General features: G+C 31.5%; 1 protein-coding gene across 1 annotated transcript in view; it reads left to right on the forward strand.

The window, feature by feature from the left end:
- Positions 1–12,031, forward strand: part of LOC117105539 — a 108,836-nt gene that overhangs the window by 43,275 nt on the left and 53,530 nt on the right. Inside the window, exons 29-40 of the mRNA XM_033246705.1 lie at positions 46–159; positions 875–988; positions 2,172–2,285; positions 3,517–3,741; positions 4,197–4,310; positions 5,305–5,532; positions 6,182–6,409; positions 6,914–7,027; positions 7,498–7,725; positions 8,192–8,419; positions 8,657–8,770; positions 9,398–9,625. Of these exons, the coding sequence (XP_033102596.1) occupies positions 46–159; positions 875–988; positions 2,172–2,285; positions 3,517–3,741; positions 4,197–4,310; positions 5,305–5,532; positions 6,182–6,409; positions 6,914–7,027; positions 7,498–7,725; positions 8,192–8,419; positions 8,657–8,770; positions 9,398–9,625 (2,049 nt within the window). The remainder of the gene's footprint in view (positions 1–45; positions 160–874; positions 989–2,171; positions 2,286–3,516; positions 3,742–4,196; positions 4,311–5,304; positions 5,533–6,181; positions 6,410–6,913; positions 7,028–7,497; positions 7,726–8,191; positions 8,420–8,656; positions 8,771–9,397; positions 9,626–12,031) is intronic.

Below are 12,031 nucleotides of genomic sequence, written 5' to 3' on the forward strand. Positions count from 1 at the left end.
CATGTTTTTGTCAGAAAAAGTTTGATAGTCTGGTTTTTCTTGTAGAACGTGATGCATGCACACCATACCCTTGTCAGAATGGAGGCGTTTGTGAAAGTTTCCGGACTTACTATGAATGTACCTGCCCTGTAGGATTCACTGGGACTAATTGTGAACTTGGTATGTCACCTTTTTTGATATGAGGCCAGCCATCCCAAAACCAGCATTCTATCGCTATATGTTAAACTGAGTAATTAGTATTGTAGCAGTATTGTATACTTCAGTACAGAGAAGTCATTAATACTCTTATTTATAACATAATAAGTCGATTCCAGTATTATGGCCCATAATTTTAAAGCTTATATTAATGTGGAGAGTAAGAAAATTTTGAAAAGTCAATTTTCATTTCTTGGTTACTGACCATGGTTTTAGGATGGCAAATTAGAATTGTTTTTTCAATACCCTAAAAGATAGTGGGACATCCATCCCGGTGCATTGTACAACAGCACCCTATGTCATGTACATGTCATTTGTATTTTACCATTAGACAGCAAAAGGTATATCAGAATACTATTATAGACATATAAACAGTAAACTTGGCACAATGGAAAATATATTCTTGAGCATTACCAACAATAAATATATATTGTTTAATCTGCGGTACATAAGTTGAAAACTTTACCTTAAAAAAAAAAATTCTCCTTATTAACTTGAGTTAGTGCAATCAATTTAGCAGTGCACAGTAGTAGATATAGCTGGGGCTACCAGAGCCCAGCATATTGATGTAAGGTACCTACTTAGTGATGGTAACATCATTTCAACTTCAGGTGTATGCAACTTCCTCCACTTTGCAGTGACTTAATTGTTCAACATTTTACCATATTTTTTTTATCAGATGTGATGGAGTGTACGAGTGATCCATGCCAGAATGGTGGCACTTGTGTAGAGGGGTTCAACAGCTTTGCTTGTCTCTGTGTCACAGGTTATAGTGGATCCCGATGTCAAACTGGTAGGGAGATTGATACATTATTATGATTTTAATAATCTTATTAATATTTTTTCTAACCACCTTATTCTTGACAAGCATGGTTAAACAAACCAAAGTAAATTTATTATATGGAACCGATAAAGACCAGGCCTGGGATTTATCAATCTCAGCTTAGCAAATGTCGTAAGTCCAAAAAGTTAAGATGTCCTTAATAAATATTTAAGCTGATTTATTACCCAATCTTAGCAAAATCTTGGCTTAAGAATCGTCTTAGATAGCGCCAACGTACAATCGACTTTCTAATTTTAAGCAATTTTTAAGCTAAGCAATATGGATAAATTTGACTTAAGCAAAAAATGGACGAATTTAAGCTGATTTCTAGTTAGAGATAAATCTTGCCCCAGAACTCAGGGATGCAAAATGGCAACTATAGAACATTTTTACAGAATTTGAACTGAAAATTCCGATAACCTGACAACTATCACTGGGGGACTTCCAGAGGCCTACGCTCTTAGTGCTACGTAGTCAACAGTGTGCGCACAGCGCTCTATCTGACATTAGCTAGCTACTCAAGCTAGGCTAGGACGGTGGAAGTCCCCCAGTGAGTTGCGAGATGTTGGCACCGCTATTCCAGAATACACCAGATAAAATGGTCTATAACTAACCTGATTTTACAAGATTCTACTCTACTAGAGGGTGCAACTTGACCAAACTGATGGTAGCCACTGTCTGTGTGTTAGACCTTGGAGATTCTTTGGTTTCCAGTTCAATTCCATCTGCATCCTTGAGTTTTAGCTGAAGGACTGATATACAAGTTACGATAGCACACGATGTTTCGAATAAGAGGTTTAAGCCATTGGTTCTGTGTGCAATATGGCCCATGTGCATGTTATAGAATGCAGTACACTCTTCGGAAAAGTGTAGGGGATTGCCTCCCGGTGTACTGCCCATTTCTCCTCCGGAAGAATCCCCCCTGGAAACAAGTCTTGGATCTTGGATATATGGAGGGTTATCCTTGGTGTGATTTGTATCAAACATTCCTACTCCTATTTCTAGATAGCACAACTGAGAAAATCATTTCTACATGTAATATCCATATATTAGGATTCTCCTCACTGTGAGTCAATCTTAGCCTAGATAAGTGAATGGTAAAGGGTTTTTTTTTTTATTAAGAAAGAATTAACATTTATGTTTATATTTGAAGATATCAATGAATGCAGCAGCAACCCTTGTGCGAATGGCGCCACCTGTGTAAATGAAATTGGCAGATACAATTGCATTTGTCCGTCTGGCTTTGAGGGTCTTACTTGCAGCTCAGGTAAAATACTCACGTTGATGTGGCAAAGAAAACAATTTTTTGTTTATACTTATATTAATTGAATATTGATATTATATAATTATTTATACACATATTTTTAACTTTAAATATGACTATCTAATATTTTCCCATGCAATATTTTATTTTTATAGTTTAGAAGTATATATTCATTAATTTATGTGCTGACATTAATAAAATTAATATTTGTTCCTAATATTTTACATTTTTTGAGATATTTTACTAACTGATAGATTAATAATTATTTTAATTTTTGTAATAACAATTTTTCATTCATAATTTTAATACATCACTGTTTTTATAACATGTTTTTTTCACTGTATGTTCATAAACATATTTTTTTCAGAGTATCAAATCATAGCTAATTACGTGCATTCATTAATTCATTTTCTGTTTTATATTCCACAGTTTTCATTTCCATCATTATCATAAATATGTATTTTATACATTGACTTTATGAAAGAAGTATATAAAACTGTTTAACCAATTTAGGAATATTATGCTCTACACACAATTATGTAAATTATTCAGATGATATACTGAGTAGTTTTATATGAGTGTCTCATTATGCACAAGTTTCAGTTTTTGATTATTTAAAAATTATCCCACAACGTAAGCTAATAAGTAATAATAATAATAATAGTGTAGTTTTATAAAGCGCACATATCCATCTAATTTAAGATGCTCAGGGCGCTTGATATGTGGACTAGGATCTCGACCAATGTAGGTAGGTAGATATAGATAGATAGGTCGATATAGAGTAATTACACAAATTTTGTTTTTCCTTGTTCTAAAATGAATTGTTTTATTTATACTTGTGTTCCTTGTCACTGTAGAAACAGCAGTAAGTCCATTTTCTTATAATGAACATTTTCTTTTGAAAAACAGGGTGTATTTCTAGAACAAAATAATTTTTTTCTTGACATTGTGATATTACAACCTAAACAAAAAATTCCCACAAGAGTCCTTATCTCGAGGATTATTTACTTAATTTACTGTAAACATTTTATCTTAACCTTATTACATAGATGATAAGTCAGATAGTAGTTTTCAGTTGTCAATTAGCAGACATGTATTATAAACAACACCATACTAGTGATACAATCAATGTGCTTGTTAGTCACAATAGCACTCTGGTTTTTTTAACCCAATAAACTACCAAAGAAAAAAGGATGTTTATCCTAAAATGGATTGATAATATTGTCTCTTCCAGTGGCCATTTGTTCAAGCACACCTTGTGTTAATGGAGGAGTTTGTGTAACTTCTGCTAATTCTTTTCAATGTATATGTTCTACTGGATATGAGGGGGTATATTGTGAGTTTGAGATCAATGAATGTGCAAGCGCTCCATGTCAGAATGGCGCCCTCTGTAGAGATGGGATTGGTCAATACACCTGTGACTGTCTCCCTGGTTACCGTGGTATTTGGTGCCAAGAAGGTGACTTATGAAATACTGATTTTTTTTTTAATCATACTTTGGAACCATTTAGTTGCTATAATAGATCAGATCAGTAGATTTAGTGAGTCCATGAAAGTATGAATTTTGATGAGCTCCTAATAATGACATATTAAAAACATACGATTTTTAATGAATGATATATAGTTTTTAAATAAAATGGTATTCCTGTATTTTCAGTGTTAAGATCATGTTTTTGAAAGCTAAGATTACATTTTCTTTAATAACTGAAAATAATAAAATATAAAATTTGTTTCTTTGAAAACCTTTAGATATTGTTTTCTACAAAATTTACTTTTTTTTCAATATAAATACCCAAGACTGTTGAAAATCAAGATTTTAGTCTATTCAGTTGTATCACTATAACCATTTTGCATAGTATTTCATAAATAATGTTTTGTATAATTTGTTTTATAATGATTATTTAAAATTTACAGACATAAATGAATGTGAAAGTTTTCCCTGTCGGAATGGTGCAGTTTGCCAGGACTTTGTCAATTTCTTTGTGTGTGAATGTACTGTTGGATATCAGGGCCTTTTTTGTGAAACAGGTGACAATGTCTTGATTTCGCTGCCTAAAACACTTTCCAATTAATTATACAATAATAATAATATGTTCAATTGTATTTCACTTCAGTGGTCCAGACTCTCCCAAACTTTGGACTATGAACAATTGATATATAAACAAAACTTTACATTAAAAATTGATCAAATTCTGAAAAAGTATCAACAAAATTATATTATACACTAAATAAGTCAACTATTACCTTTACTATGAATATATATTTTGAATCGTATTTGATTCAGTGCACATAATTGTGATAATTTTTTTTTTTTTTTTTAACAAAAGATCATGTATGTATCGTGAACTAAAAACTTGATCATGAAAACAATAACATACTGGTATGAAATTTACTAAATGCTATAAAATATGTGAGGTCTCACTACAAAATGAGTCTCATCGTTAGAAAATCAAAAAATGAGTTAATATTACATTTTGGTAGACCACATTATAAGCTTTAATTTGGTCTTTGAATGGCTTCCCTAGGATAAATAGATCCAGATATGTTAGCATTTAAAGTTTAGGTGCATGAGAACCAGGTTTTGAGAAAATCGGCCTCAAAGATAAACTAACCTGTACAAATAAATAGTAGGACTAGAATTACAGAATATGCGAAGAGAACACTGTTTTAGTAAGAAAATTCACTTAAAAACTACACAATCATAAAATATAAGTATCAAGTTATTCAAAAACATTAAAATCAAAATTTTGTAAAAATGTTGCCTTTGACATATTTGGTGAATATCTCAATATGATTTCACCAACGATGCGTCTCATTTCGTGGTGAGACCTCACATATGAGTTAATAGCTGGTTAAATCACCCTGTTAAATATATACTTTACTATTAATATTATATTAAATTGACTGCTAAGGCTGATACTGGCTATACAGGCTGACCATATTGGAGTTATTCTTACATAGTTTCTAACTATACTGTATCTTTGATGTTGAGATATATAATAATACTCCAACCTCCTTATAGATATTGATGAATGTTTAAGTAATCCCTGTCAGAATGGAGCCACTTGCTTCCAGTATGTCGGTGGCTTCACATGTGCTTGTGTGGTCGGCTGGACTGGTGCCACATGTAGCATTGATATATTAGAATGTAGCAGCAATCCTTGTCTCAATGGTGCCGCATGTCTTGAGCTCACAAATGGATATTTCTGCAGTTGTGTTCCTGGTTATGAAGGAAGCAGATGTGAAAGAGGTGCAAATTAACATATGTTAATTTATTTAAATTCTAATACATTTATGTAGGATTTATTGTAAGAAGTGTCCAGTGTTTGAAAGGTCCCTGGTCACTATGGAAATAGGCAATACTGCACAATGTGCAACCAATTTCACCCCCTGGTGATTACTTGACCCATTCGTGCTTCAAAGATTCATGTGCAGACATAATAATAATAATAATATTAATATGCTTCACTATCCTATCAGCTGCAGCTACCCATTATATACAATACAGTATTAAGAAATTCCCTCCCAAAGAACTGTGTATGTGTTCTATAAGTGTTTGGTCCAGTGTCCAGAAAGAAAATGCATGGAGGCCATCTGGGCATTATGTGCTCAATAAGACTTAGAGAGAAGTAATACTGTACAGATAAATCAAGATGTATCAGGTAGATCTAGAGACCAAAATGATGCTAAAATTTATTGTTTATTAGTTGTATCACCATTAGTAATGTTTATAAAATAATAAAGCATTAGTATTAATGTTGGTCTATATAATGTATTTTTATATAAGCAAGACTGTAATATTTAGAATATTCCTTCTCTTGCTTATACTGTAAAAACTAGTGGCAATAATTATATTTGTTAAAAACTTGTGTTTCATTTATACATTATGTTATGTTTAGATATCAATGATTGCATAAGTTCACCTTGTACGAACGGTGGATTGTGTATTGACGGGGTTAATTTATTTACCTGTCAATGTTTACCTGGCTATGAGGGTGTATTCTGTGAATTTGAGATCAATGAGTGTGCGAGTTCTCCCTGTCAGAACGGCGGCTTTTGTACAGATGAGATAAATAGATTCACCTGTAATTGCATACCAGGATTTCGTGGGCTTTGGTGCCAGGAAGGTGATTATCTCTACTGTCATTTTATCTATTCATTTTTAAAGTACATGAAAAAACTGGTAAAATATTCAGAACATAATGTGTTGTCTGTACCTTAAGTTACGAGTGTAGGCATAAACAAGAAATTGCTAACATCTCAATTATAAACCAGTTATTATTTAGTATTTCGGACCAAAAACCATTAAATAATCATGTTTCTGATAACTAATAATATTGATGATAATATTTCTGGTATTGGAGAAGAACTTATCACTTATCTGTAACATAACATATTAATTTATTTCATGGCCTTGTAAATATTATTCTACAATTATTGGAAAGGTAACATCTGAAACATTACCAAGTTATTTCATGGAATGTAAATACTGAAATGGTTTAAAATATACCCAGTCTAATAATTATTTTAAAGTGAGTTTTTATAAGAGTTGAAAATATAATTAATAAATTGCTGGAATTTAATCATACTCAATTATATTCAATTTATCAAAAATTATTTTCAACTTACAGAGATAAGAGAATGTGAAAGTTTTCCATGTCGGAATGGTGCAACTTGTACTGATCTTATCAACAGTTATGTTTGTGAATGTCGAGTTGGTTATACAGGCATCCATTGTGAAATAGGTGATAATGAAATGCATTAAGTTCATAAATTTGTGAATAAAAACAAAACCAAAGTAGTGAACTCACATTTTAACAATAAAATCTGAATATTTACACACTTGATGAATTTATTCAAGAATCTTCAAAATAGAATTAAGAATTTTGGACGATAAATTAAGTAAAAATATATCCCAGACAACGTGAAAATAATTTTCACATTGTTTTGTCAAAATCAAAACCAGAGGAGTAAACTTGACAATAATTATCGTATTTCAAACTTGATGACTTTATTTAAGAATGCCTATTTTCTTTCAAAGATAGATACAAAATAGAATTAAGAATTTTAGATGATAATTAAGCAATGAGGATTTAAAACTATGCACCTTCATACCAGAAAAAGTGAAAACATCGAACGTGTTTAGTGTATACTAAATATACTTTATCAAATATCTGCATTGTGTTGTAATATAATGTTGACGAATTCCTTATAGATATTGATGAATGTTTAAGTAATCCCTGTCAGAATGGCGCCACTTGCTTCCAGTATGTTGGTGGCTTCACATGTGGCTGTGTAGCCGGCTGGACTGGTGCCACATGTAGCAACGATATATTAGAATGTAGCAGCAACCCTTGTCTCAATGGTGCCGCATGTCTTGAACAGTTGAATATGTACTTCTGTTTATGTGTTCCTGGTTACGATGGCAACCAGTGTGAAAGAGGTGAACATCTCATACCAGTTTTGCTTTGTCGATATTTTTATCGGCGTTTTACAATTTAGGCTAAATATTACAAAATTTTATTTTATAATAGACTATATTTAAGTAACAAGTTTAAAGCTTTTAAGTTGCAAGTGAATAGTAAATAAAACCTGGACCTGAATCTGTGGTAATATTATATTTTAGGGATTTATGAAATTATTTGATAATAATAGAATTGAAAATCTTTTATTAAACTTAAACATTTTTGATAATAAAGACATCTAAATAAAAATTAGAATTTATTGTCCTGTTCCCAAAAAGTGATAACCTAGTAGATGTTGTTATAGCTATATACTGCTTATAAACTACTTAATATAATGATGCAATCAACAAGAAGGTAATTGATCGTATTCATAAACTGTTGTGGGTATAGTCTTCAGGACTTTTGTTTTCAATGATATTCTATAGTTTTGTTTCCATGTGTTAGAAATCTTTGAGTGTTCAAGTTCTCCTTGTACAAATGGAGCTGTTTGTGCCGATCTCATAAACGGTTTTCAATGCCAGTGTTTACCTGGTTATGAGGGTGTATTCTGTGAATTTGAAATCAACGAGTGCGCAAGTTTTCCATGTCAGAATAGCGCCCTCTGTACAGATGAGCTGAATCGATTTGTTTGTTCTTGTTCACCTGGATTTAGAGGTGTCTGGTGTCAGGAAGGTAATTAAAATCCATCAGTGTTTTTTTATTTTTATTGTTGAAGTATCCCGAAAACATTAGCTTATATTTTACGTGATTGTAGTCTTTTTTTTTTATTCATAATTTATTCCAACGTTTAATCATTAAAGTTAAGTTTTTAGTCCAAATACTTGCTCATATTATTTTTTGTGTTTATGAGTATATTTTTCAAATGTTTGAATTATTGTAAGTAAAATAACTTTGAATGTAAAATTACAGACATTGATGAATGTTTAAGCACCCCTTGCATGAATGGGGCAACTTGTGATGACCTCATCAATGGCTACATATGCAGATGTTCTCCTGGTTTTCAAGGGGTGGATTGTCAAGAAGGTGATTTGCATAATGATCCTATACTTGAATATAAACTTTTTGATTAAAGACAAATCCAACTTTAGGACAAATTAAAAATCTAGGAAAACAGTAAGACAAACCATAGTTGATGCAAATTGACCAATCAAATGTAGCATATTTATTTTAATAAAAGGAATGTTTATAGGTGACCAAGACTTGATTGAATAGCTTCACAGTGGAGTTGAGTAGCCAAAATAACTCCACTAAAATAACTCCACTAACTCCCTAAGCCTTGTATGTTTGTCTTGTGAAGAGATATACCACTTAGAAAAGTGATTAAGTTTGCAGTTTGGAATATCCTTGGCTTTTGGCCTAAACCAATTGAAAGAAAGACACTGAGTAAATAATAATAAAGGAAATAAACAAGACACTAGTAAAATAAAATAGGAGTATGATATCCAATCTAAATACAAATTTACTAAATGTGTGTGTTTTGGGTTTGAATCATAACTGGTAGCATAGTTATCTCCTTAATTTTTATTCGAAGCACACTAAATAAAACTCTTGGTGGGCTAATTAATGTAAAATGTGTAGGCAGAATTTTGAATACAATTTTTGGTCTATGTTTTATGAAGACTTAAATTTTACTTCACCGTTTTTAACTAGACATTGACGAATGCATTAGCAATCCATGTTTGAATGGCGCCACCTGTTTCCAAGGATTTGGCTCATATGTATGCGGCTGCAGTGCGGGTTGGTACGGCCCCCAGTGTGGCATGGATGTCCCTGAATGCAGCAGTGATCCGTGCCTAAATGGGGGCACATGTCAAGAATTGACAAATGCCTTCGTTTGTGTCTGTCCAAGTGGATTTGAAGGCAGTCGTTGTGAGAGAGGTGATTCAATTTCTTTGCCACAGATATTTGCTGTGATTAATATGGCACTCAGTTGCAAGCACAAAAGCATTCTTGAATTTAAAGTATATATTTGCACCTTTCAGCCAGTCTTTGCCACTTTTCTGGAGAATATATCTTGATTTCGCTCCTCTACTGGGTTTTTAATTTTAGGGTTATTTACTATTATGCATAATCTTTTTTGTGTTATTTATATACTTTTGAGGTTTATCCACTGAAGATATGTCTTTGTACACAGTTGTGTTTTGCACTCTTGAAAATATTTTTATATATTAAATGCTTGGTTTATATCTTAATGTTTTCTCTTTGATATATTCCCTTGCATAATTTAGTGTATTCCTTTTTTCCAGTTAAGAAAATGTTTGCAAAAAAGGATTTTAACAACATTATTGTTTTGTACTTGTGAATGGTTTATATTTATGTTTCTTTGCTGGATATAAAATCTTTGGGTTTTCTCTCTGAGTTATTCCTGTACATATTTTCTTTTGTCTTGTTCATTGTATACTTTTATGTTTTCTCCACAGATGTGTATGTTGTTTTGCACACTTGGTACCCGTAGTTCTATTTATTAAATATGCTTCTTTGTCAAGTTTCAAATATGATTTCTCTTCAAGTTTTTTTGGGATTCATTTATTCTCAAAGAATTTCATCTAGCTTCAACAATAATGACTTTATAATTATTAACTTTATTCAGATTCATATTGTTTTGAAGTTTTTGATCTATGTCTATTTTTTCCCCGTTTTTAAATCTTACAGTTTTCTCTTTATTTTAGAATTCTTTTTTTGTGGCAAATGTTTTCTTTTATGATTCCTCCAGTGAATACAAAATATTTGCTTGGTTAAAACACTAAAGGTTTTGCATTGTTCAGAAATTAAGATCAGTCTCAGCTTTTCTGTTTTCTTCTTCAGTTTTTCCAGTCTTGCATACAAATTTTAATGTAATTTCTACTTTATTTATTTAATATATGCTTCTATTTTGGGATTTTTCTTTGTGTACTCCTATGCATAGTTTGTTTACATTTTTTAGTGTATAATATAGAATTTTTTCAATATATGTATATCGATTTGCACTTGGAAATTGGCTCTATTGGTTGATTATTCTTCTGAGTTGTGTTGTTTATTGTATACAATACTTTTTCAGTTTTCTCTAGTGAATGCTTTGTAACGTTTTGCACGTTTTCATTTTCTTTTTTGAGTAATTCTTGTTCATAATTTCTGTATACAGTATAGTAAATGCATACTTATGTATGCTTTTGGGATTTCTACAGCAAAGATAAAATATCTGCATTAAATATTTGTACGTAATTGTTTTGAAATTTCGAACTCTATGGAATATGCTGGGTTTCAAATGTTATGGTTTTCTCTGAGTTATTTCTGTGTATCTCTTATGTTTCTCCTGCAAAGACTTACAATATGTATTCATACAGATTTATATATTGTTTTTATTATATTTCTATTTCTTATATATGCTTTCCTGTATAGTTTCAACCCTTATGGCTTACTGTATAAGTAATTCTGTTGCGTAATGTTTTGTATTATTGTTTAATGTATTTGTTTATCCAGCAAAGACAATGTCTGCACACAATATTTATGCACTTTTGGAAAAGATGATTGGGTTCTATTTCAATACAATACACTGCACATAAAGTGTTGAAAATCTCTAGGCAAAGTTAGGGTATCTTTTTATATATTCATCTTTTGATAAGATGGGCACAAAGTATTTATATGAATATATTGCATTATAAAACCTGATGTAAATTCCAATTAATAATAATTAATATTTATTCACAATTTGATTTTTACAATGTTACAGTAGTACACTTGGGCTCTCCTGAATGCACTGCAACACTAAGAAAATTGGGTGCTCAAATATTATTCTTATTATTGTTGTCATTATCTTCGATCCTACTTTCAACAACAACTAAAAGTTTACCGTATATGCTTGGGTTTCTGTGTTTGCCACATGTCATTAACAATATATGATTTGATTCTGAAGTGCGGTTGAAGTTGTAAACAGTGTTTTTATTTAATTTATTTTGTCTCAACAACAACCAGTTACACTTATGCAATGTAACTATTAATAGAAACAGGCTGAGGTAGAACCACTACATACTAGGTCAATTTTGAGAAGTTCAGGTTATACTTAAAATAATGTAACTTTAAATTTTTGTTTAAAATCAACTCTCAAATTAATTTTTGGACGAGGATACATATTTTAAGCAAATTCTTAGTGTACTTAACACTGGTGTACTTAACACTGGTGGTGTATCTTGGAGTATTGAAATGGGGGAATGGAGGTGAAATGAGGGGATCAATGAATAAGTGAGGGGGTGGGGCTAGCTCACAAAAAAACCTGGTGTGACATGACTTTTAACTTCTTGAACATGA

Source organism: Anneissia japonica, unplaced genomic scaffold (genome assembly GCF_011630105.1).
Source record: "Anneissia japonica isolate Jap-2015-1 unplaced genomic scaffold, ASM1163010v1 scaffold2030_len652032_cov178, whole genome shotgun sequence".
Classification (NCBI taxonomy): Eukaryota; Metazoa; Echinodermata; class Crinoidea; order Comatulida; family Comatulidae; genus Anneissia; species Anneissia japonica.